The 25,442-nt window shown below is 47.6% G+C and overlaps 2 protein-coding genes across 19 annotated transcripts in view; one reads left to right on the forward strand and one right to left on the reverse strand.

Annotated features, from left to right (window-relative positions):
• The window catches only part of ATPSCKMT (ATP synthase c subunit lysine N-methyltransferase), an 83,561-nt gene extending 77,608 nt beyond the window's left edge, over window positions 1–5,953 (reverse strand). For 14 of the 16 annotated variants that reach the window (XR_012330617.1, XR_012330616.1, XR_012330615.1 and 11 more), the window contains exon 1: window positions 5,450–5,641. Coding sequence is in view for 6 of the 16 variants with exons in the window: in XM_019951109.3 (XP_019806668.1) it covers window positions 5,450–5,477 (28 nt within the window). In the remaining 10 variants the exon portion in view is untranslated. The other 2 variants (XR_012330619.1, XR_012330622.1) reach the window with 2 other exon arrangements.
• A 185-nt stretch (window positions 5,954–6,138) lies between these two features.
• Window positions 6,139–23,005, forward strand: CCT5 (chaperonin containing TCP1 subunit 5). Of its 3 annotated transcripts, none has more exons than XM_073802004.1 (12): window positions 6,139–6,299; window positions 9,023–9,083; window positions 9,566–9,730; window positions 10,852–11,050; window positions 12,815–13,007; window positions 13,091–13,240; window positions 15,690–15,809; window positions 16,419–16,604; window positions 17,342–17,479; window positions 17,890–18,070; window positions 19,342–19,496; window positions 22,701–23,005. In XM_073802004.1, the coding sequence occupies exons 1-11, from the start codon at window positions 6,195–6,197 to the stop codon at window positions 19,467–19,469; spliced, it is 1,626 nt and encodes a 541-aa protein (XP_073658105.1). In that variant the 5' UTR covers window positions 6,139–6,194; the 3' UTR covers window positions 19,470–19,496; window positions 22,701–23,005. The 3 variants fall into 3 exon arrangements, with proteins under 3 accessions (XP_073658105.1, XP_073658107.1, XP_004326156.1); XM_073802006.1 differs by lacking the exon at window positions 22,701–23,005 and adding an exon at window positions 22,056–22,279; XM_004326108.4 differs by lacking the exon at window positions 22,701–23,005 and having other exon boundaries at window positions 19,342–19,540.
• The last annotated feature ends 2,437 nt before the right edge of the window (window positions 23,006–25,442 follow it).

The raw sequence follows: 25,442 nt of genomic DNA on the forward strand, positions 1-25,442 counted from the left end.
ACAATTTAAATTACAAATGTAGAATTCCACAATGAGTTCTAGAGTCCAGCAACTAAAGTGTTTTACAGAAAAGTATTCAATACTCATGGAAGACTAAAACCTTTTCTTTCCAACATATTGATTTTTTTTCTAGGCATCTTCCTTAGAAAACAATGTGTTCCAATCTATTTGGTATTTTATGAATCAGTATCCGTTAATTCAAATATTAACTATGTACTCCATATTTTTATGGTTCAGAACAAAGCCCCATAAAGAAATAAGCATGAAAATGTCTGATTATTACCCTATTTCAAATAGGATGAAAGTATTCTACATCAAAATTGGTCAGGCATCAATTATCCAGTTGTACAAATTCAATTCTGAAGTACAGAGGAGACAAAACTCAGGTTTTACTAAATATGGTAATAAGGAGATTTTTAAAGCAGATCCACAAAGAACAAAAAATAAAATAAGCATTTCAATGTTATCACAAGTACAGAATATAACAAACTCTAGTCACTGATTACAGAGGAAACAAATGGTAACTTACATAACCTCCTCTTGAGTTTATCCTTTAGAACAGTATTCCTAATAGGATCTCAAGTTTTTTAAGTTGAAATTGACTTGAAATTAATTTCTAAATGGATTAATGATGAGCACAGCACAAGAGCGAAGGGCACGGCTGCAGAGGCTGCCAAGGTCAGGACCCTGGCTCCGCCCCTCACTAAGAGCTGTGACCCTTCACCTCTCCGAACCTCAGTCTCCTCCTCTGTAAGGTGAGGATCATGGGATCCTTGTGAGGATGAAACAAGGGGATACAGGAAGAGCACTCAGAACAGCGCCCAGCACCTGAACCCCACAGGGAACAAGCCCATCGCTGCCCTGAACCAGCTCTCCATCTCACTGAGGCGCTAAGACCAAAACCACAGGAATCTGCAGGAAAAAGGAGAGTGAGAGGAGGGGCGACAACAGAGTCTTATCCATCGAAGGCAGTAGTGTTCATAGTTTTGGCCTTAGTAAGCCATACAAAAGGCCCACTGGGTTAGTCTCCTGCTGCTGCTGTAAGAAATAACCACAAAGTTGGTGGGTTAAAACAACACGCATAGCTGATGCGCATGATTATAATTTTTGTGACTTTCTGTTTGAATTAAAAAAAAAAAATCCCACAAGGACTCAGAGACAAAAAATATATAAATCAATTTTCACTGCAAAGTGAAGGAGCTGTTACAGTGGAGGATTCCTGGACTGAATGTCAATATGATGACACAGTGTGAGTGTGTTTCGTGTTTGGTAATTGCAGTCATTTTTGCTTTTGTTGTGGTCATCCATTTACAATGCTTGGTGTCAGTCTATTTATCTCCTGTAAAAATAAAATACAGTGTGTGTGTGTGTGTGTGTGAAAAAATAAATAAAAACACGCATTTATTAACGTACAGTTCTGAAGGTCAGATGCCTGAAATAGGCTGGCTGTGCTGTGTTCCTTCTGGAAGCTCTAGGGTAGGATGGGCCACCTGCATTCCTCGGCCACCGGTCCCACATCGCTCAACCTCTGGTTCCATCGCGACACCTCCTCTGACAGCCCTGCCCCCCTTTCCTTTATAGGAAAGGGATCCTCCCCTTGTGAGCACACTGGCCCACCCAGACAAGCCAGGATAATTCCCCCACGTCAAGGTCCTTAACTTAACCACATCTGCCAAGTTGCTCCCCAGGTAGCGGCCTCGCAGGGTCCGGGGATTCAAACATGGACCTATTTCCGCCTACCATACCCATGAGATGTGGTCATCTGTCACAGCTGTGGTGAGGTCCAAATGTGAACACAGGACACACCAGAAGCTGGCCCACGGCTGTGAGTCACTGCTTGGGGGGGTGGGGGGAGGAGCTGACCCACCTCAGCATCTTTGTTGCAGCTTTGTTGTTGCTGCCCGAGGTGCCCTGAAGTGAGTTTTACAACTAGTATCAGGGAGGAAAACCAGTTCAGACACAACAACAAAAGTCTATTGCTGATGCAGGCGATGGAAGTAAAGTAAAAGTAAAGTTTAGGAAAGTGACTGTGTTTGATAGAAAGCAAGAGTGTTAAATACATTCTCATTTATACTTTTCAGCATTGTATGGAGGAACTTACATGCTAATAGAAGTGCATTTGATTTTTTTTTTTTTAAGTCAAGGCACATGTGTCCTGCCTTGTGTAAAATCCTCCTGCAGGCATTCCAACTGTAGAGGACAGTGGTTAGGAAGATTCCAGCCACACAACTCTGGAGTCTCAGAACCGAACAGGTTGTGTGGCACTAGTTGTTGCTAAGGCTCAGTTTCCTTGCCTGTAACATTCTAAAATAATACTATCGTTACAGAGTTATTGGGTCAGTTAAATAAACAATGCATATAAAGCCCTTAGCACAGCCCGAGAGAGAAAGTGATGACTACTGGCCACTATTATTATTACTCTCAATACTATCACAGGGGGGCTCAACAATTTTTAACAGCTTTATTGAGATGTAATTCATATATCATACAATTTGCCCATCTGATGTGTACAATTCAAAGGTTCTTAGTAGATTCAGATATGTGTAACCATCACCATAGTTAAATTCAGAACTTCTTCATTACTTCCAGAAGGAACCCCTTATGCTTTTCACCATCACCCCCCCATCCTCCCCCCTGCCCCTCTGGCCCTAAGCGGCCACGGATCTGCCTTCTGTCTCTAAAGAAAGCAGACTTTCATGAGTGAAATCATACAGTATGTGGTTTTTGTGAGTGACTTTTCACCTAGCATAATGTTCTCAAGATTCACCCATGTTGTACTATGTATCAGCATTTTATTCCTTCTTATGGCCAAATATTTAATATCCCACTGTATGGATAGCCCACATTTTGTTTATCCACTTGTCTGTTGATGGACTGTTTCTCTAGTCAGCATAAGCCAATAGGGAGTGGATTAGACCAACACGAGTCAGATGACCCAAACGGTTTCACCTGTGTACACATGGGCCCTTCAACTTAATCAGCAAAAGATGTGATGAACTCCTGGTCTTCAGGGCCCCCATTAGCCTGAGTGAGTGGTGGGGGCCCAGTGGAGACAGTTACAAGGCAGGTTGTGAGAGATGCTCTAACGTGTACCAAACGCCATGGGAATACGACAGGAGGTGGAGGAAAGACTGATCCCAATGATGGAACCGGGAAGGTGTCGGCAGAAACAGAATCTGAGCGGGGTGTGAGGGTACAGGTTTCCCCCACTGTCCAAAAGCAGAGTGTTTCCATGAAATCTTTCGTAAGCCAAACGGCTTAAAGCAAAAGAAATCTAGGTGAAGCACGGATGCTCCCAGACACAGTTCAGGGCTGTGGCGGCTGGATGCTGAGTGTGGTTTCTGGGGAAGGAGCCTGGCGGGGCTGCTCCCGCTGCCGGGGTGCACACTGCCTCCGGGACAGCTCCCTGCAAAACTAAGTCAGCACGCTGTGTTCCCTTTTCCCCCTTTGTCATGAAAGCAAAAACCTTCTTTGGACTCCTTTCAGTTTGGGAAAACAGGGACTAATGTAGGTTTTTCACAAAAGCAAAGTGGTGTAAAGTTCATTTTCAAAAAGCAAAGGATGCCTGTATTAGAAAAGGGACATTCTCAAAAGAAGGATGGACACCTTGGAACCAAGGCATGGAAGGCGGGGGAGCAGTTTGATGAGCATGGGGTGGGAGATAAAACAGGAAGGACGGGGGAGCCCTTGCACACCAGGTTAAACATGTACTTTATTCTTACGCACTGGGATGAAACTTTCTGTGCAAAAGCACTACAATATTTGTGTTTTTTAGAAAGTCAACACTGGCAGCAGTGTACCCCTTGATGAAATCACTCAATCTTCTGTGTCAAGCTTTTAGACCTGCAAAAGTCTTTCAACGTCACAAAAACTTGCATGAGCTTTTGAAGAAGTTACTATGTAAATCCAATGTATATATCCAAAATATTGCTATGTCCGTTCAGTAAAAAATGTACTGATTTTTATCAGTGAAAGCCAATCCTTAAAGATTCAAAGCTAAAATCAAGACTGCTTCTACAAATGTCTAATCCTCTGGATGGAACATGTTAGATTCAGTCATACTGTCATATAAATGACATAAGATTTCCATCACATGTGCTCTTTTGAACATGGCAACATTCCTTTACATGAGAGCTGTGGGGACCATTGGCTATTTTTGAGCACCTGGAGGGAGCCAGTTGTCGAAAGTAAATGACCCAAAAGAGTGAACTTCTGTTGTCTCCAGCCTTGCCTAGTTACTGACTTCTGATAATGGTTGAAAATCTCAATTTTCAGTGACAGATCTGGGTCAGCCAAAGCTAGAGGCAGTGACAGAGGCACAAAAAGGTACAGGGTTCTTATCCAAGTTCAAGCCAAAGGAAAAAGGCCAGGAAGAAAGGACAGGCCTTTTGGGGATTGGGCCTGACGTTTGTTTAAAGTGGGGTTTATATTTGAACGTCACAATATTTTAGGGCTGTTCACCGTGTACTTGCATATACATACAGGCTGAAAAACTACAGCATATATTTTATGTCCCTTTAACGTATATTATTTTGTCCCTTAAGAAGCCTTTCTTGTACTAGTCTAACGTCATTTGTGTCTTTTTGAAATAGAGAATGTATTGACATTAGAAAAAAAACTTTTTTTCCATGTTTTGACAGGAAATAAACTGCATAGGGGACATCCTTAGACATTTCCTATACTTCAGGACAATCTAATGAACCAAATGGATTACAGGATTCATCACCGTGAATGAGGAAACGCTGACTTGGCCAAGCCAAAGTGAATTGAGACCAGAGCCAAAATGTCCTCGGAGCACCACTGAAGTGGGCCAAGCAACAGGAGAGGTTAAATGCCCACCACCAACCATCCAGTGACAAAGCCAGTTCTTAACTTTCAGGCCACAGTTAAATGTTATAACCCACGCATTCATTTCAACATCTGAGCAGCCGATAAAAGCTAGGAATAATACAGCAGGGTAAGTCCCTATTCTACAGCAGCTAGAGTGCAGGGAGACTGGAAACCCATAATAAATAAGTCTAAGCCTAGAAAGTATTACGTCGTGATCAGCACTCCGAAGAAAAAGCAGCAGAGGGGATTCCGAGGACCTGGTATTACTTAGATAGGGTTGCCAGGAAAAGATCTTTCAGAGGCAGCACAACACAGGGCTTCAGAGTGGGACTCTTAGCGCAAGGCCAGGCCACTTTGCTTCTTACTAGCTGGGTAACTCTGGGCAAGTTACTGGAGTATTCGTGCAAAACGGCGATCTCTTTAACAAACACAAATACAAACAAATCTCTTTAACAAACACATAATACAAACAAACAGAGCTTGCTAGGGACCAGGCACTGTTCTCCCTGAATCCGTAAAGCAGCCGTAAACAGAGATGCTACTGTTACTATTGCCATTTTTGCAGACAAGTCACTTCTCCAAAGACACAGCTAGTAAGTGGCAGAGCTGTGATCCCCACCCGGACAGTGTGACTCCAGTGCCCACATCTCAGAAGACCGTTCCGGATTAAGTGAGTTATTCGCTCTGAAGCGCTGAGAACAGTTCCCGGTGGCCAGATACCAGGACCGCCGCAGGTACAAGCACTGAGCACCGAACCCCAGACCTCGAGCCCGAGCAGCGGCCCCGCAGCTCCCAGTCCCGCCGCGCCGACACGGACCTGCTGCATCGCTGACATCCCGCCTGACTGACCACCACGCCCAGGAGGCCCACGCCGCGCCCCCGCCCGCGCCCGGAACACACCATCACGCCCGGCCGCGCTCACCTCCTTCTTCCATCGCGAGATCCCCGGTAGTTTTAAAAACAGGAAGTGGACTCTACCATCTCCTCGGAGCCGGGGTGGGAAGGAGGGAGAATATAATGCTCTAAGTAAATGAGCTCCTCGTTGGGAACCACTGTCAAGAAATAGTCAATTTTATAGATTTAATAAATGTTGAACTTCTATCTACTCCTGGCTTGTGGGTTCTCAAGTTCCCGTCCGTGTCTTCCAACTTCCCCCCACAGCTTCCTGGATGATAGAAGTTTCCGAAGGCCGCTGATTCCAGAAGGTACTGTCCGGCGTTAAACTAGTCTCTAGTAAGAAATAAGTCTCCGCGGCCCATACTGCGCATGCGCGAGCTTTTGCGCCCGCCCGCGAGAGCAGAGTGTGTTCTTGCTTCCGCGGTAGTTTCCGCCGGTTGCGGGAGAGTAACTGGAGTGGCTGCATCATGGCGTCCGTGGGGACCCTCGCCTTCGATGAATATGGCCGACCTTTCCTCATCATTAAGGATCAGGACCGCAAGTCTCGTCTTATGGGACTTGAGGCCCTCAAGGTAACGGGACGGGGACGCACTGGCGGTGGGATGAGAGGACGCGGCCGAAGCCAGTGGCTCTGCGCCTGCGCCGCTTCACAGCGGTTCTGCCACGTGCTCCCGGGGAAGGTTCGAGGGAGCCCCTCTGGTCTCCAGTCCTGCGGTCCACGCCTCGGGCCCGGGAAAGGCCAACGTATAAGCCCTTAGTCCCATTTGGCGGTTAAAGAGGCCCGCAGGCGCCCTTCAGAGTTGGGTGGGGTGGCTTGGATTCACAGGCGTTGAAGGCGCGTCCCCGCTGGTTTCTCCAGCCTGCAGTCCTTCCGAGCAGCGTTTTCAGCAGTAGGATGCAGCGGAGGTATTCTCAGGTCACCTGGCCGGTTAGGACTCTGATTCTTAGCCTTCAGGCGGTGTCCCTACAACAGCCCCAAAGGAAATGAGTTTCATTTTCTTTGTCGCTTCCTAAAGGCTCAGTCATTTACAGCGTATTTCATTTTTGAGTCCGTCTATGTATGGCGTATTCCAGGACATGGGGTCGTAAAAATTTACAAACGAGCTACAGGAGTGAAAAGTTGTCACCAATAACCATAATACTGCAGGAGTGAAAAGTTGTCACCAATAACCATAATAAAAGATTGTGTGCGACCAAAATCACCAGTTTTGGGAGGGGTGGCAGGTAAAAGTTGGAGGGTGTCCTTCAGGCGTTGGAGAGAGGATTGATTGGCTTTTGATCAGGGATGGAGTTATGTTTTGAATGGGAAAGAGCTAGCTTCCAGGAAGAGGAAACAGCGAACGCAAGGACCGGGGCAAGAGAACGCATGGCATCTTGTAGAAGACAGCACTTCGGTTTTAACAGCACAGTCTACTTTAAGTTACAGTGGCTCCGAAAAGTGGAAGTTCTTGCATGCCCCGCAATCGAGATGTTATCCTGAGGGATGGGAGGGGAGCCATTGAAGGGGATTTGAACAGAATCACAATTTAAGTAGAACTAAACTTGGGGAGGTAGCATTTAGGATGGAATCCATGACGTTGCTGTGTATGGACCGTGTCACCAGGTCAGAGGTGTCCCTGTTTGCTTAGTTTTTTGGGGTTTTACTAAATTAAGAAGCAGTACAGTTCTACTCCGGGCTGTTTGTTTGACTTAGGACAAGTTACACAACCCAGTGGGGGCAATACACCCCCGTCGAGCTGAGGACCAGAGTTAAACGGGGTAACGTAAGGAGTGGCCGCCCAGTCTTGGTATGTGGTAGATGCTCACACCACCTGTGTTACGCATTCAATTCCATTTTTCACTTCAGAGAAAGTAACAGCCAAGTACATGCACCCAAAATACCAGTATAACAGAAGGTCCAGGTTATTTTGGACCTGCCACACCTCGTGTAGTTCTCGCACTCTGAGACAGGTACTATTTTATGGAATAGGAAACGACCCCACAGCAGTTAAGGGATTGCTTGAGGTCCCAGAGCTAGTAAAGAACAGGATCACGGTTCAGGCCCACCTCTGTGTGACTCCGCAGCCGGTGGTCTAAAGCCCACTTCTCAGCCTCTGCGCTGTTGATATTTGGGGCTGAATCCTTCTCCGTTGTGGGCTCTGTCCTGTTCAGGATGTTTACGCCTCTACCCACTGTGGTCCCCTCCCTGACTGTGGCAACCAGAGGTGTCTCCGGGCATTGCCAAATATCTCCTGGTGGGCAGTATCACCCCTGGTTAAGAATATATATGCCACGCCCCTGTGGTTATTGGCCTATAAAAATTCCATTGTGCAGACCTATCAGTCAAGGTGTATTTTGAGGATTACCAGTATTTTCACAAACCTGGTGAACTTTGTGTGTTTTGTTACCTGTTAGATGGGGTGACAGGGGTAGGCTTCACGGCACGTGCGCGCTTGAACTGCTTGGAGACTTGGTCAGGATTTTGACAGGCGGAGGGTTTTCTGTGCATCGGTGCTTCAGCGACCAGAGGACCTGTTGGGTCGCAGGCACAGGTCCTCACTGGAAGGGGGCGGGGTCTCAGACTGTGGAGGGCTTTGAAGAGCAGCTGGAGCTTTCAGACGTGAGAGTTGAGGTGCTGGGGAGTCATTTAAGGACTGGGGACTGGAAAGTAACATGTTTGAGAGAAATGGATAGCTTAGCTGGATGGAGGATGAATCCGAAGGATCGGTGGTGAGGTAAGAGACCAGGAAATCTGTAAGGTGCGATGGATCAGGGTTAGGTCGGTGACGGCAGGAATAGGAAGACAGGGAACCAGACAAATGAGTGTAATCGTGTGGAAGGAGGAAAGGATGCATTCAGGCTGCTGTTATTTTCAGCATTGACCACCTTGTGGGTTGTGTACTGGCTGGACCACCTGAGAGAGGAGTGTGCAGTAAACCGTAGTGCGACAGTTCAAGGTGCTGTGTGTTGACGGCCAGACTCTTCACATGACGTTAGCATTGCACAGTGCTCTTGCAAGGCCTGTCAGGTCAGATTGTCTATGCTCTGGGCTATAAAATGGGCCCGTAGAACCTGCCTCATAGATGTGTTGAGGATTAAAGAGAGAACACAGAGCACTTAGTTCTGTTCTTTTACATAAGAATTGTCTTCTAACACTTGCAGTTGGGAAGTGGTCACCGTTAGATATGGACCTGTCTGCTGCTACTTCTAGAGAATGGAAAATATGTCATAAGTGATTTTTATAACCATCAGCTCTATGTTCTTAACTCTTAAAATTATATGTAACTTGAATATTGGCTGTTTCTGTTTCATTTAGTCTCATATAATGGCAGCAAAGGCTGTAGCAAATACAATGAAAACATCACTTGGACCAAATGGTAAGAGACTAACATTCTCTGTTTTTTAACAAAAGTCATAAATCATAAACAGTCAATACGGTATCTTTGCCGAAAGTTAGGAAATGAAGGGAGGCATCCTCTCCCCTAATGTGGCCAAACGTTTTTGGTGTATTCCAGACCTTAAACACGGTTACAGTCATAATGTGCATACAATTTTAGATTAGGTGTTCTATCCACTTAACATAATTACCATTAGCATTTTCTAAATCATAGCTGTTGTCTTTTGTGACATTATATTTTGTGATGACTGTTACATTTTGTGATGCTGCATAATTTTTTTGCCATTTCTCTAGTTTTGGCCATTTTAAATTGTTTCCAGTGTTTTGCTTTAGATTAGCCAATCTAGAAAGGTCTCCATGGAGATATTCCTTTATGTATGTTGAATTATTTATTTATAATAAATTCCTAGATAGGAACTGGGTCAAGAGGTCAAAGCCATTTTAAACTTTGGTGTCTTTTAGGGCTCGATAAGATGATGGTGGATAAGGATGGCGACGTGACCGTAACTAATGACGGTGCCACCATCTTAAGCATGATGGATGTCGATCATCAGATCGCCAAGCTGATGGTCGAACTGTCCAAATCACAGGATGATGAAATTGGAGATGGAACCACAGGAGTGGTTGGTAAGAAAAGGCAAAATGTTCTTTCTCATTTAAGAGGTGTTATTTAATATTACAGGCCTAACACGCCTGCTGAGAATTTGTTTATTCTGAATTAAATCATGAGGAGGCAGTCGGACAAATCCAAATGGACATGATACAAGACAAGTGGCCCAGACTCTTCAAAACTGTCACTGTCATAAAAGAACAAGAAAGGGGTGGGGAGTAGAGTTAGGCAATTATTCTAGATTAAAGGAGCTAAAGAGAAATGACAGCCAGCTGTAATGTGTAAAACTTGGTTGGATGCCTGGTTTGTTTGTTTTTCCTAGCTGTGAAGAATGTTTGGGACATATGGGGTCATTTGTGAGTCATGTATTAGAGTAGTATCTTATCAATGTTAAGGTTCCTGAGTATGACAGTTGTGTTACAGAGATGCAGGAGAATGACCTTTTCCTTAGGAGCTGTGTTGAAGTATTTAGGGGTTACATGTCTGATTTCTGCAACTAATTTTCACATAGTTGAAAAGAAAAGGCACACATCTGTAGAGAAAACAAATGCAGCAAGATGTTATTAATGAGTGAACTAGTGTTCATTTTACTGTCATGAAATTTTTTCTGAAGGTTTGAATTTTTTAAAAGTTTGGGAGGATTGATAAGATGAATATCTTTAATGTTACTTTTTCTGTATCTGAAATTTGAATTAATTTATTCAGCAAATATTTCAAATATTCATTGGGTACCAAGCACTGTTCTGGATGTGCTTGGAATACAGCAGCATTAAAACAAACTCCTCATCTTTTGTGATGCTGAAGTGAGAGGGAAAGGCAAGGTTGGGGGGAGGATAATAAACAAATTTTGTAATCCTTTTATCACCAACATAAATGTCCCTGAACAGAAATCCCTGGGCCAGGATACATAAGTTTTTTCCCCTTTATAAAAACGTTTGCGATCTATGTTCTTTACATTCTGTGTATCACCAAGAATTGAACATACAGGTTAGAACCGAAGCAGAATTAGATTAGATGGCCTCGGCCTCTAAGATGCTTCCAGCTTAATTCTGGAACCTTCATATTTCCAGCGGCAGCATCTAATTTGTTTTGAGTTTTAGCGATTTCCTGAGCCAGGTGTGTGCTGTCTCATTCTCAGTCCTGGCTGGTGCCCTGTTGGAAGAGGCTGAGCAGCTGCTGGACCGCGGCATTCACCCCATCAGGATCGCCGATGGCTACGAGCAGGCCGCCCGCATCGCTATCGAGTACCTGGACAGGATCAGCGATAGTGTCCTCGTCGACACGAAGGACACTGAGCCCCTGATCCAGACCGCGAAGACCACGCTGGGCTCCAAAGTGTGCGTGTACAGTACAGTGTTGCCGGGCGCGTTCACAGAGTGGGCAGAGTTTGTGTGCTTGTTCAGAAAGGCAACTGAGAATTATCATTGATGGTTTCCTGTTGATTTAATGAGCTGCTTTCGGTTTGTGTTGTTATTTTGGTTTACTCTGTCTTTACTGCAAATGTAGACGGGCATTTTGTGTTTTAGTTGGAAGCTGAATTTCCAGGTTTGGTTATTAAGGCCTCTTGACAGTATTTGGAAACTATAGAGTCCTTTAATTTGGCAGGATAGGACGGGTTAGCAAAAGGTCCTACTAGTGGGATGTATTAATTTTTCATAGCACTTCTTTCTACCATTTCTTTGCTAGGAAGCCTTTTAGTGGGAAAGTTCTGCTTTTATTCATTCAACAAGCAAGTTAATGATCCAGAATTTTGATTTAGTATGAAGGGGCAGTCTTGAAGTTTGACTTAAGCTGAAAGTGGCTTACGTTTGGAACATTTACATAGTACTGACTGTGCCAGGCCTGCTGCCAAGTCTTGGGGACTCAAGACACAGTCGTTGCCCCAGAGACTCAAAGCAGCGTCAGCCCCAGGACACACTTACTTTGAACAACGGTAGAGTCTCGTGGGCTCTTGTAAAAATGTAGCATAAAAATCCAGTGTAAGGTGCCTTATTACGCTGTTTTTCTTATCCATATAAATTTGAGAAATTTTTTAATTTGTACCAAGAAGGAAGACATGGTCTCAACTTAGAGGTCAGGGGAAGTACTACAAAAATGTCTGCTGCTTTCTGCCTTCGGGGAAAGGCATCCACTGCAGCACTGTGTTAAAGCAAAGAAGTCTTCGGTGATGCCAGCTGTCCCCTTGTTGCAGGTCTGAGCTGAGACAGCTCCGGGGCAAGGGTGACTACCCAGGGTGGCCTCTGTCACAAGGACAGCATTGTTTTTCTCCTGGGAAGCAGGCATTACCCTTTCTTGAAGTGCACAAATCATGTGTTATTATTGCTTTCTAAGTTGACCCTGCTTTATTTGCAAGTCTTTATAAAACCCCAGTATGTGTAGGTCTTTACTATAGAAAATGTCCAAATGGATAACGAGGGCCAGGTATCCTCAACATAAAGCAAAACGTTGTATATCAGTTACTTAGGTCACACGGTATTTTTAGTTTCATGGTTATCTGTTCTAGGTGACCTAAGATTTCAGGCACTGTATTTCAAGTACTAGAGTTCCCTTGTGGTTTCTCCAGAATCAAATTAAAATTACTGAGCAGTCTTTTCCGATGTTTCAAAACTTTCAGAAAAGATAACGTCCCCCCTCTGTAACTGATATGGTCAGGCCTTTCTCATTAAGTGCTGCACCTCCTGTGGATGAGATTGGCTTCTCCTTGGTGGTTTCATCGCTCTCCCATTCTGTTTTGGACTTCAGGATGTTAATAGTATTAAAAAGTGGCAGTCTTGGTAAATTTTTGGTTCTTGCCATACTTCAGTGGTCTCTTACCTTACGTATATTCATAATGGAAGGAAATAGTAAATTTCAGTTATTGTTAGTGAAAATAAAGATGGAATTATTTTCCCATCCCAGGTTATGATTCCCTTTGGGGGTCCCTGCATCCCAGGTTAAGAATCCCTGCTCCAGACGGTTGAAAGTGAAGGTCGTGGTGGCATTCTTTTTGTACAGTATCTGTGGGTCACAGTATGTTGTGTCATGAGTTACCACATCACGTGTTGTGCTCTGGTTGCAGTCACTGTTCAGTGAACGTGAAAGGTTTGTTTCGTGTGTTTCAGGGTTAACAGCTGTCACCGACAAATGGCCGAGATTGCCGTGAACGCCGTCCTCACTGTGGCCGACATGCAGCGCAGAGACGTCGACTTCGAGCTCATCAAAGTAGAAGGCAAAGTGGGCGGGAGGCTGGAGGACACCAAGCTGATCAAGGGCGTGATCGTGGACAAGGATTTCAGTCACCCGCAGATGCCCAAAGTGAGTCAGCGCCTTCTGCAGCTTCAGGCTTTTCCCTCCTTAGCCCACTGGTTTGTTCATAACGTTTCTGTCTCTCACTGTAGCAAGTGGAAGATGCTAAGATTGCCATCCTAACATGTCCGTTTGAACCGCCGAAACCAAAGACGAAGCATAAGCTGGATGTGACGTCTGTAGAAGATTTTAAAGCCCTTCAGAAATATGAGAAGGAGAAGTTTGAGGAGATGATTCGGCAGGTAAGTCTTACCGTGGCTCTTGGTGAAATTTAAAACTTTGAAAGGATGCAGTTAGTTAGCCCCAGGTAGTGAATACATGTGGTGCTGATCTGTGTTAATCTTGCTACTTTGTGTGGCTACAAATAAGGTATTAAAGGTATAGGCTTCCTTCCTTTATTTTTTCTTTAAATCTTATTTTTTGTATATATAAACTTATCTTTGGCTGCGTTGGGTCTTTGTTGCTTTGTGCGGGCTTTTCTCTAGTTGCGGCGAGCGGGGGCAACTCATTGCGGTGGCTTCTTTTGTTGTGGAACACGGGCTGTACGCGCACGGGCTTCAGTAGTTGTGGCTCGCGGGCTCTAGAGCGCAGGCTCAGTAGTTGTGGCACACGGGCTTAGTGGCTCCGCAGCATGTGGGAGCTTCCTGGACCAGGACTCGAACCCGTGTCCTCTGCATTAGCAGGCGGATTCTTAACCACTGTGCCACCAGGGAAGCCCCTCCTTTACTTTTAAATTATCAAATGGATAAACATTCACAGTGAGAAAAAAAATCAAATGGCACAGGACGGCATAAGGGGGCAAGTCTTAAAATGGTAATGTGTCTGGGGCTCATGAACGACTCAGCCTGTGTATTTGGAGCTGCACTTTTGATTTTATGTGCTTATTCTCCTGGGCACATCTGAGCTAGTGTGTGCCAGGTTTGAACAGTTGTAGTGTGGCTTACCACATGTTTGAGACTTCCAAGTATAACTTTCAGACAAAAGAGTTGCTGAATAACCGAAATCAAACCAGAATGCAGTCATAGTCATCCCAGTTCATTGCTTCAACAAGTCAAGAGTGTTATTTTATAAATACTTAACTTTCTCTCTGGCTATTAACGTTTTACACGTGCCTGCTCTCCGACGAAACGGTTTCCTCTTTTGGGGACTCTGTCCTTGGGAGTTTTAAACACCAGCACTCAGGGATGCATGAACATGGATCTCTATTGAAACATTATCATAGCAAACAAACTAGAACCTGTTCCAGTGTTTTTGAGGGGAGGGGGGAATAGTTGCATTCATTTATGCTTTCATGGTACATCTCTCTGCTTAGTATATACCAGACGCTGTCGTGGGCACTGGATATACGCAGTAAACAAAGCAGAGCACTTGCTCTTAGGGTGCAGAATAGGGGGAAGGCGGGTCGGGGGACTGTTACAGACGCTGGTCAGAGGGCCTCTGGGGGCGTGGCCTGTGGGCAGAGACCTCAGAGAAGTGAGAGCCGCATGGCTGGGTGAGGAGCGTTCCAGGCTGCGGCGAGGTGGGCGTGGGCAGCATGTGCAAAGGCCCTGAGGCTGGGAACCGCAGGCTGAGGGGTTGGGTATGCTGGCAGAGGGTTGTAAATGAAAGCTTGTTACCTGGGCTCCATCTAGGGTAGCCATGGGAGTGCTGGCCAAGGTGCCCTGCAGGAAAAGCGGACAGGAACCAAGATGCCAAGGGGGTCAGGTGGACCGTGTCGATAGGTGTGCAGGTTGCCAGGAATGCTAACAGGAGTGGTGATGGGGCTGGATGCCAACACTGTCAGGAATGAGAGTGTGACCCAAAGAGGGACGCTGTGGGTGGCCGGGAGAGGCAAGGGCCCCTCCTGTTTGGAGCAGGTGGGAGGGAAAACAGCCATTTGAGGAGGAGGCGTGGCATGTTGGTTTTTCAGGGGACGCCAGCGTTCGTTTACAGCCAGAATGGAAAGGGAACATTGCCAAGAAGGAGTTTGGCGATGGGCTCAATTCCAGAGGGCCACTGGAAGCTTCCAGAGGGTCGGGGAAGGGGGGAGGAAGGGGAGAATCAGGTGGGTGGGTGGAGACAGGAGTGAAATGGCAGCTGTGGGACACGGCATAGTCCTTACCGCCCGGGGAGGGATTGACAGTACCGATCACTGCCGCCGTCCCGGGACGAGCCACTTAGCTGTTTGTGGCATTGGGGGCGGGGGAAGGTAGTGCTAGAATCAGGGTCACCTCTGTCGGCCTGTAAATTAGCCTGTATCTTGTTCCACGGAGGATAGCCTACTCAAGTGCGAAAAGCAAGCTACAGAAAATTGTATCGCAAGATTCAACTTTTGTTAAACACACACACGAATAAACTGCTTCATAGGTGTTCGTGGCAACACAGAGCTGTGACCTTGGTTTCCGGGGGGCAGGGTTTTGGCCTTGTTGACGTGCCTCGTGTTGCTTCACTTGTAACGGTGGCATTCACGTGAATTGCTAACGTTTAAAGCTTTGTTTAAAAATGAGGTGATTCCCGTTGATACGTGTTCAATATTTAGAGTTTAGAGATGACAGAAGGTAGACATTTGGGTATTTCTTTTCTTCTCTTTTCTGTGCATTATTTTAATGCACCCACCTACACACCTAGCTATGTTTCTCACTGTTTTTCAAACAGAAGAGCTCAAGGAGTACTTACTTTTTATTAACATGATTGCGGCATTTCTTTCCCCAGATTAAAGAAACTGGCGCTAACCTAGCCATTTGCCAGTGGGGCTTTGACGACGAAGCAAATCATTTACTTCTTCAGAATAACCTGCCTGCGGTTCGTTGGGTCGGAGGCCCTGAAATCGAGGTAGGAGGCTCCCTGCGAAGAGACTGTGAACATGGGTTGAGCTTACAGTGCGTTTCTGTACGTGAGGCTGCAGTGACCTCGCTCGCCTGCAGTCAGCACACTGCCAGGGCTCCACAGATAAGAGGAGGGTGCGCTGGGGAGAGGAGAACGCTAGAGTCTTTGTCACCATTTTTATATGTGTTTCTGATGTTTCACGGCACTTGGAGACGCTTTCCCCTCTCTCCCTGGCTGTCTCGTAGGCACTCTGAGGCAGGAGCACAGGCTGCCCACCTCACTGTCAGCCCCATCAGTACTGAGAGCCATTGCGGACGTGGTCCGTAGCCCGGCACATGTGGCCTCGTGGCTGCTCGTGGCGGGGACGGGTGGGGAGCTGAGGGCTGCGCACGGGGTCATGGCGCTGGGCCGCCGCAGCCTGACCAGGACACCCAGCTCTTCGGAACCTTGCTCAGTGAGCCAGGCTTTCGGGGCAGACTTTGAAACCTGGGCCAGGCTGGGGCAGAGGTTCTACTGAACACGGTGCTCGTGGGTCAAGCGTGGCTCCTCCGTGGTGCGATTCTGAGAGTCCCCGCTCACCAGCCTGGTCTTCCTTTCCCCCGGCCTGCCGGTCAGCTGATCGCCATTGCCACGGGCGGCCGCATCGTCCCGAGGTTCTCAGAGCTCACGGCCGAGAAGCTGGGCTTTGCAGGTCTTGTGAAGGAAATTTCATTCGGGACCACTAAAGACAAGATGCTGGTCATCGAGCAGTGCAAGAACTCCAGAGCCGTCACCATTTTCATCAGAGGAGGAAATAAGATGGTGAGAACACAGTTGTTTGTCCTACATTTTTTCAGAATTTGGAACGTGATTTGGCTTTTCCCATAATGTACTTAACTGAGACACAGTTACCTTAAGAAAGATGACAGCATCTTCCTTAGAGAAGCAAGGACACGTCAGGAATTCCCTGGCGGTCCAGTGGTTAGGACTCAGCACATTCACTGCCAGGGCCTGGGTTCGGTCCCTGGTCAGGGAACTAAGATCCTGCAAGCCGTGCGGTGCAGCCGGGGAAAAAAAGGACATATCACAACGTAAGATACTGAAGACCGTGTTCCACTGTTGGGTCTACGAGGCCCACTTGCCTTTCCTGTCTCATAGGTATAAATGGGGAACCTGAGTGGTAACCATAGGCATGCTCTTCATTCACCAGGAATGGGTTTTTAGTGCATCGAGATGAGTAAGACTCATTGTAAGGGTGTTTCTTTGTCGTTTTTGTTTGACCCCCTTCACTTGGGCATAGGTCCTGGAATGAGTCCCTGGCTGCCCTGTATTTTGGGGTTTTTTAACTACATTATAGGGAGGAAAAGTAGAATAGATAGAAACCATCTGGCAAAGAACTTTCTGGCACCAGTCTTTTTAACCAAGGATATTACTGGGGACAAGGTAGGAATATTTCCAGTACCCAGCAAGCACTTAGATTAAACCCCAGGTGCACGGTATTCGGCTCTAAAGTGATTAGATTGTGATCACGTTAACTTAGGCAAAATTGTTTTCCCCAGATCATCGAGGAAGCCAAACGATCCCTTCATGATGCTCTGTGTGTCATCCGGAACCTCATCCGTGACAACCGCGTGGTGTACGGCGGAGGCGCTGCTGAAATAGCCTGTGCTCTGGCCGTCAGCCAGGAGGCCGACAAGGTGAGTGAGACCCGTCACAAACTGTGCAGCGGGGATGCTAGACCCCAGGCGTCCGATCTGCGTCGATTCTCGCGCCCGTGTACTCGAGTGCGGGTTACCACAAACCAGCGTGTCTCAGCCTTTTTCAGACCTTGCAGCCTCAACAGCAAATCTCTGCACTCTTAATGTTACTTGAAATTCAGAATTAGACGTCGTACCTGCAGGCACAGCAGGAAGGGCTGACCTGTTCCGACTTCTCACACATGTACCTTCTCCATCCTTATCCTGTAGTGACGTTTTCATAGGACGGTCTGTCCTTAGAATTCTTTATGAGTTAGTTTTTCAAGGTACGCGATTTAATTATGTTTCCAAATAGCTGCTGGCGGGGGGCATTGGCCAAGTACGCTGACCGTAACCATGTGCCCTTTCAGTGCCCGACCTTGGAGCAGTACGCCATGAGAGCCTTCGCCGACGCTCTGGAGGTCATCCCCATGGCCCTTGCCGAAAACAGCGGCATGAATCCCATCCAGACTATGACCGAAGTCCGAGCCAAACAAGTGAAGGAGATGAACCCTGCCCTCGGGATTGACTGTATGCACAGGGGAACAAACGGTGAGGCACCATCACCGCTCTGGGGCTGCGGTTCGACTTAACTTGAAACATTACGTGCTGCGTGTTATCCTGTCTTTTTAAATACTTAAACACACTTCAGGTATTCAGGTCCTGAATTTTAGAACATTTGATTTAATTACCTTGGGAATTGTTAGACTGCTGGTCTTAGCAACCTACAACTAATTTTAATAACAAAAAGCTGCAGTGCGGTATTTATTCCAAAGGTGACTTCCATTTTAGAAAATAATTTCCATCTTACCTTTTTTACACAAATGTCTGTCGGTGTGGGTTCTGTATGACCTATAAGACAGCTCTGAAATTGACTTTTCGGTTTACAGCTGATTCTATGGTCGTGTCCCGTAAATTCCAGGGTGTTTTATAAATGGGAGGTACTGTAACTTCTGTAGCACTCGCATAGTTCATCTGCTGAAAACGTAGCGCAGCTTTAGCGTGTTGGAACGGTGGTCCTGGTGATTCCCAATGATTTCCTGATGGGGCCGTCTCTGGGGTTCTGCAGTTAGTCCTGACCAGAGAGTCTCCAGCAGTTGGTGTTTTGGTTTTGTTTGTTTGTTTTGTGGTATGCGGGCCTCTCACTGTTGTGGCCTCTCCCGTTGCGGAGCACAGGCTCCGGACGCGCAGGCTCAGCGGCCGTGGCTCACGGGCCCAGCTGCAGCGCGGCATGTGGGATCTTCCCAGACCGGGGCACGAACCCGTGTCCCCTGCATCGGCAGGCGGACTCTCAACCACTGCACCACCAGGGAAGCCCTTGGTGTTGTGTTGTGTTTTGTTTTCTTCTGTTTTTACTTAGAACTGTAGGTATATTCTGGGTTTTAGGTTAACAGCCCAAGGAGTTGAGTAACAGCAGCAACTCCTTGTCAGACACATATTTCAGTTCCTTTAACTTGAATGCCCAGGTCTTCGTTGGAGTCACTTTTCGTTTCAGGTACGGTCACATCGGGCTTACTATCAGTAAGTGACGGCATTGGGTGTGCTGTGGGATGAGGTGTTGCTGAGCGATTCCCCCTTCGGCAGGTCACTGAGAAACGCAGCCTGTGGTTGAGGAGGCCCTGTCCCCACAGCTCTCTGGAAACCAGGTTCACATTCCAGAATGTCCTGGGAAGCAGTGGAAGTATATTCTTCTGAAAATATAACCGGGACTAGTGGCTTCCAAATTTGTGTTTCTTAAGTTTTACTCTAATTCCATAAATTGGAGCAAGGTATTAGTAATAAATATGTATGCTGTTTTATAGTAATTTATATGTGTTTTTCAGATATGAAGCAACAACACGTCATAGAAACCTTGATTGGCAAAAAGCAGCAGATCTCTCTTGCAACACAAGTGGTTAGAATGATTTTGAAGATTGATGACATCCGTAAGCCTGGAGAATCTGAAGAATAAAAAAAGAATTTAGAATAAAATGTAGAAGTAAGATCCGCTACCGTGATTAAATAAATGGGTGTCTCGTGATGCATCTGCAGTTATTTATTACCATGTCCTTCATTAGACACTGTAGGTGCTATAGCAACAGTAGCTGTTTGGTAGCTATAGTTTGACTTGTTCAGAGACCTGGAATTGTAGAGATGTGGTCTCACAGGTTTTTTGTATTTGCTATTAAAGGGAACTCTTTAAACAGCCTTTATATTCTGCTCTTCAAGTTAAGAAACATTCACTGTAACATTCATCAAATGCCTTAACTGAAGGGGTTTAAGTTGATTTTTTTATTCTTTTTTTTTCTTGTTTTTTTAATAAGCCGTAGGACTTATATTTAACAGCTTTAAATGTTCCGTTTGTTCTCAAGATTTATTTTAACACTGAGGAATTACGGGCTTGGTCCTATTTATTTAAATGCTGCATCTGTGTAAATGGGTGGATCTTTGACTGTAGAGACCCGTCAGAGGTGAGTATCCACGAAACGATTGTGGGATGTCTTAACGTGCTTTTAGGTTACACCAGCGTGAGCTAGGGCGTTATTACTGTGCCACTGAGACCGCGTTAACAGCGTAACCTTCACGTAGTCCCCTTGGCGTTATCCTGCCCTGGCTCCACCCTAAGCGCAGGCCAGCATGTGTACAGAGAAGGCCAGCGTGGGCACAGACTCCTGCACCACCTGCAGGTGCTTAGAAGGGCGATTCAGAACCCTGTTGGCGTTTTCTTATCAGAGGAACAGAACAAGTGGAGGTTAGAGTGAAATGTAGAAAAATGGGTTAAGTGGGAGGAAATACCTTGCAATGACCATGTATGAGTAGATTGGTATTGAATTAATTCTGCTTATTAAAATAATACTGGCTAACAGTGACATAGCCCTTACCAAAGGCCAAGGTGTGTTCTGAGAACTTTACCTGTTCTCACCACCTTGTAAAGGAGACAGTTTTCTTATTCCCATCCTACAGGTGAGTTTTGATCATCTGCCAGCCTCTTCTGGCCAGTACATGGTAGAGCTTAGTCAAACCCTGGCAGTCTAACTCGAGAGTTCCCCTCTCCCCATTGGCTTGTTTGGTTCTCTAAAGGGATGTTTCTTAGAGAATCGTGATGATAAAGTTCACTGTTGTGCCACCAGGGGGAGAGGATTTGGACCAGTTAGGTTCCATAGAATTAGGAAACGATCCAGGGTTCCTTCTCCTGGGGACCTGGGTGCTGACCAGTCCTATCTATTGGGTGGTCGTGTTTTCTCTGCGTTAATGCATTGGTGGTTTCGCTAGGCAGCGTAGTAGTGAGCGCCAGTATCATTCATCCTAGTGAGCATGCAGCCTGGCACACACTTCATCCTGACATGCATTGTGAAGTGGCACTGTCGTCACTTACACTGTTGCTTCCTGGGTGCAGCGTCAGAATGCGTCAAGTTTGGGATCGTGTCAGACTTAGACCCACTTAGATAAATGTCTTGACCTAGTAGTTCAGGTGAGTTGATTTACAAGGGTGGATTCTAGCCTATAAAGAACATACAGCAACTTGCTTTGAACCAGTCTCACAAGAAGGGGTTTGTGGTTGAATGAAAAGAGCTACGAAACCGCTCCTCCAAAGAGTGGACCTCACAGATGCTTCTGCTGGTTTTGGTTGAGAGAAACTATGTGGCTATGAACAAACTCGTACACATGTTGTTTCACAAGCTTTTGATTTTTTCCGGTAAAAGCACCCCTTCAGGGCACCATGTTACCTTCTATCTTCCAGTTCAAATGGCTGGTCGAGTTTATATCCCTTGTATTGTAGCCGACCCCGTGTGTATCAAGAGCACACACCTCATCCTGTGTGTATCAAGAGCAGTGAAGGCACTTGACCCTGAAGCCGGATTCCCACGCAGGGCCCAGCATTGTCCTGTTGATTCCCAGTTCCTGCACTTGCGGCTTTATTCAGTGTTTTTGTTCGTTTGTTTGTCCTTTAGTTTGTTTTGTTTTTTGGCTGCACCGTGCAGCTTACGGGATCTTAGTTCCCGACCGGGGATCGAGCCCGGGCCCCAGCAGTGAAGGCGCCAAGTCCTAGCACTGGGCCACCAGGGAATTCCCTATTCAATGTTTGTTAGGTGGCCTGGTCTTTAATTATAAACAACCACTCAGAAATACAAATGCTTCTGCAGGGGCTGAGAGGCTAGTGGGTTGTATGTGACCAAATGTCTTTAATCCTTCCTTTCTTTGTTCCTCGTGAAACAGCTCCACTAAAGGGGGCGGGGGGGGGGGAATGGGAGTAACGAAGTAACAAATAATTGAAGTACTACTAGGCATGGAGAAGCGTTTCTGCATTTCAGGTGCTTCTTGGGGGTAACCGGGCAGACGCGGGTCATCTGAAGTGCCAGGAAGGAGGGCACCAAAGACAGGTGGCTCCTTGGGGAGCGTTGGGGGAACGCAGTGGCAGCAGCGAGGGCACCTGGAACATGCTGGGTCCTGAATGCTGTTGTAACGTCTTACGTAGGTGATAACAGCGGTTTTCAAGGGGCTGTGAGGTCAACAGTAGTTTCTAAGAGCTGATTTGCCATTTTCACCGTGTTGACAGGTGCACTGATGGTGCAAAAGCAGTGACGGGTAAAACTCGTGAGTAGGGATCGGGTGATGGTGCTAGAAGCTGTATTCCTCACCACCACCCGCTTAGAAAGCTGCTGCCACTGAAGGGTGACCTCGAAGCAGTGCCAGCCACTGAGTCATTAGACTTCGGCCCCTGAGTACAACGGCGTCTCGGTGCTCGCTCGACACAGCAAGTGTGTGAAGCACCTCACGTAACGGGCATGGCAGCCGCCTCAGCTGGACTGGCCCCTCCCTGTGGACACCGTCTTTATTTAAATGTGACTGACAGCCGGTTACTCACATGTCTGCGTGACAGACGGCTGCTCAGAAATGAATTGTGACCCTGTCACTTCAGTGGAACACCTACAACAAAAGTACCGTAGTCCGGGTGGCTTAGACAACACAGTTCTGGAGGCTGGCGGTCCAAGATCAAGGTGCCGACGGGTCCGGTGTCTGGTGTGAGTGCTTGTAGGCGGCAGCCACCTGCTCACTGTGTCCTCAGTGGCTCCGGGAGGGTCTCTGGAGTCTCCCTCCTTCTCCCCCCACCCCCGCCAGCAACGACTGATGGTATTTGTGCGTGGCTCAGTAAGCTAGTGTTTTCCAATCATCAGTATATTACGGTCTCGTTCTTGTGTAGGTGGACCAACGTAACAGAATGAAAAGTTGATTGAAACTATCACTTGTTCTGTTTTGGAAGAGACTAAAACAGAATATGCACTGTTTTCCAACTACTGAACATATCGATGTGGCCAGACTCTACACTGCACTGAATTGAATGTGTTGTTAGAAGCAGATGTGAGAACCCACTGTCCTCTGCTAAGAGAGACATCGAGGAGATTTGCAGAAGTGGAAAACAACGCCACTCTTCTTCTTTTGTTTTGGAAACTACAAAAAGTGTATATTAACGTGTGTTCATTATTTTAAAATAAATATTTGCCTTAATTTTTTAGTTTTATTTTCTAACACTAAATGCCAACGGGTGTAACTGACAAAAACATAAGCTCTTGGGAGGAGGGGGGAGGGTCCTCAATAAGTTTTTAAGCGCATACAGGGATCTTGAGATCAAAACATTTGAGAATTACTGCATTAGCACCTGAAATCCTCACGATATGCCGGTCATTGCCAAGAGACGCTGCGTAGTTTGCACCATTCACTCGTTGAAATAAACTCGTTTATACAGCGCTGAAAATCTGCACTTACCAAGACTTACTGTATGATCCTGACCCGTTTCAAGGGCGGTTGAAGCTGATAGTGTGAACTTCCGGCCTCTGTGCTCGCACCCATGGTCATCTGGCCAGCCCCTCCACCCCCCTCCCGGTGGCAGGCAGGATTCCAAACCAGGGTTCAGTCTGGTTACGCAGTCATCCAGTCACGCTGATGTAGGTGCTGCTGTGAAGGGACTTTGCAGACGGCATGAAGTACTAGTCAGCTGACCTTAAGAGAGGGAGGTGATGCAGGTGAGCCCCGTGATATCACAGGAGCCCTTCGTGGTCACAGAAGGAAGGTGCAGGCGCGAAGGACTGGATTCCCCCCTGCTGGCCCTGAGATGCAGGGACCGTGTGCAGGCCCTGAAGACAGGCCTGAAGGGGCCGAGGAAGGAAACGGGGCCTCGGTCCCAAACTGCAGGGGACGGCTGTGGCAAAAACTGGGGTGCACACTTGGTCCTTGAACACGGGTTAGGGGCGCCGCCCACCTGTGCAGGTGAAGACCCCTGAGTGACTTACAGCCGGCCCTGTGGCCCTCCACACACTCAGTCCCACATCCAAGGATTCAACCAGCCGCGCATCGTGTAGCTCTGCAGTGTTTACTGTTGGAAAATACCCACCTGCAAGTGGACGCACGCAGTCCAGGCCTCTTGTTCAAGGGTCAGCTGTATTTGGAAGTGGATCCTTCCCAGACCTCCTGAAGGGAGCCTAACGAGCCAGCAGCTGGACTTTGGCCTTGTGAGACCCAGAGCAGAAAAAACAGCTGAGCTGACGGAATAATACATTTGTCTTTAAGCCACAAAGTTAGTGATCATCTGTCACAGCAGCAGTAGGAAACTCATACACTCCTGTCGTGTGTGTGGGGGCGGGGAGGGTGTTACCCTACATTCCAACTCTTCTCAAGCTTGCTCCCTCAGTTCCCCATCTCGGGTAGTCACGAGTGAGCCTCGCCAACACGTGGCCCTTTCTGGGCACCCGACGGGATCGCGCTTCCAGATTCTGTGACCAGCGGGGCCGTGTGAGCAGCTCAGGCCAGTGAGGGGAGAGAAGCATCACTTCCAGGCCAGAGCATTGACTAGCCATGCAGGGCCCTCCAGGGTGCTCTCCTCAGCACAGCCAGGCGTGTTATTCCAGGCGGCCACTCCAGCCTGGCCCCTGGAGGGACAGTGATGGGAGCCCCCTCCAGCAGCCGTGGGCATGGAGCAGTGGTGAGTCAGGGCTCTTGGACAGGTTCACCCTGAGAGCTGAGGTCCCCGTGCCTGACAGAACCTCTCCACTGCACCTTCAACCCCCTCGCACCTTCCACCGAGTAGCTCCCCTTAAAAAGCAGAACAAGTCAAGCCCCTCTGGGTCCTGAGTCCTGGGCTCTTCCCTCGCGCCTCTCGTTTTCTCTACAGCCAGCCTGGTTCCCCGCGCCTTCACCTCCTCTCCACTCCACCCACAGCTGCCCGGCCTCTGGCCCAGCCCGGGACCCCTTCCCGGGGCCTCTGCAGGCCCAGCGACCACGGAAGATGAGGGGCGGCTCCCTGAGGCTGCCGGGACCTTCTTGCTCCCCGGCTTCCGGACAAGAAATTTCCCCGATTTCCCTCCCGGAGCCCCAGCCCTGACAAGAAACGGCCCCCAGTCAGCCATGCACATTGGGCTGAAAGCCCACCCCCCACCCAGGACCCAAGCCGGCCCCCTCCCCGCAGCCCCACCTGGTGAGAGCCTCCTGCAGGGCCGGCCCGGTGGAGAACAAGGTAGCCCTTCAGCATCTGCAGAGCCTGCAGGCCAGCGGGAAGGATGGCTACGTGCTCTAGTCGTGAGCACTTGGCCAGGTAGAGAGATCCTCTGGGCCGGGACTGAGAAGGACGACCGCTGGGCCGTCACGTGGGGGATGATGGGGTTAACAGCATCAGCAGGACGCAGCTACAGCACGTGAAGTGGCTTGACGGTTGCAGGCACGCACGCCCCATGCGGTTCCCACCCGCCACCCGTGGTTATGGAAGGCTTGACTTGGGAGGGCTACTGAGGAGCTGGGCCTTCGATTTGATGTGATTTTAACTAATTTAAATGTAAAAACTGAAACTTTACCCTTGACACCACCCTTCTGGTTGAACACAGGAGAGATTTGTGATGCCACCCCAGCCCCAGGGACCCGAAAACGTCACTGTCTGAAACACCACTGCCTAGCA

This window comes from Tursiops truncatus, chromosome 3 (assembly GCF_011762595.2).
Source record: "Tursiops truncatus isolate mTurTru1 chromosome 3, mTurTru1.mat.Y, whole genome shotgun sequence".
Lineage (NCBI taxonomy): Eukaryota > Metazoa > Chordata > Mammalia > Artiodactyla > Delphinidae > Tursiops > Tursiops truncatus.

Coding starts and splice junctions, on each gene's coding strand:
- CCT5 (XM_073802004.1), top strand. CDS start 6,195: ATGGCGTCCGTGGGGACCCTCGCCTTCGATGAATATGGCCGACCTTTC. Junction 9,084..9,565: donor AACATCACTTGGACCAAATG/GTAAGAGACTAA, acceptor GGTGTCTTTTAG/GGCTCGATAAGATGATGGTG. Junction 9,731..10,851: donor TGGAACCACAGGAGTGGTTG/GTAAGAAAAGGC, acceptor TCTCATTCTCAG/TCCTGGCTGGTGCCCTGTTG.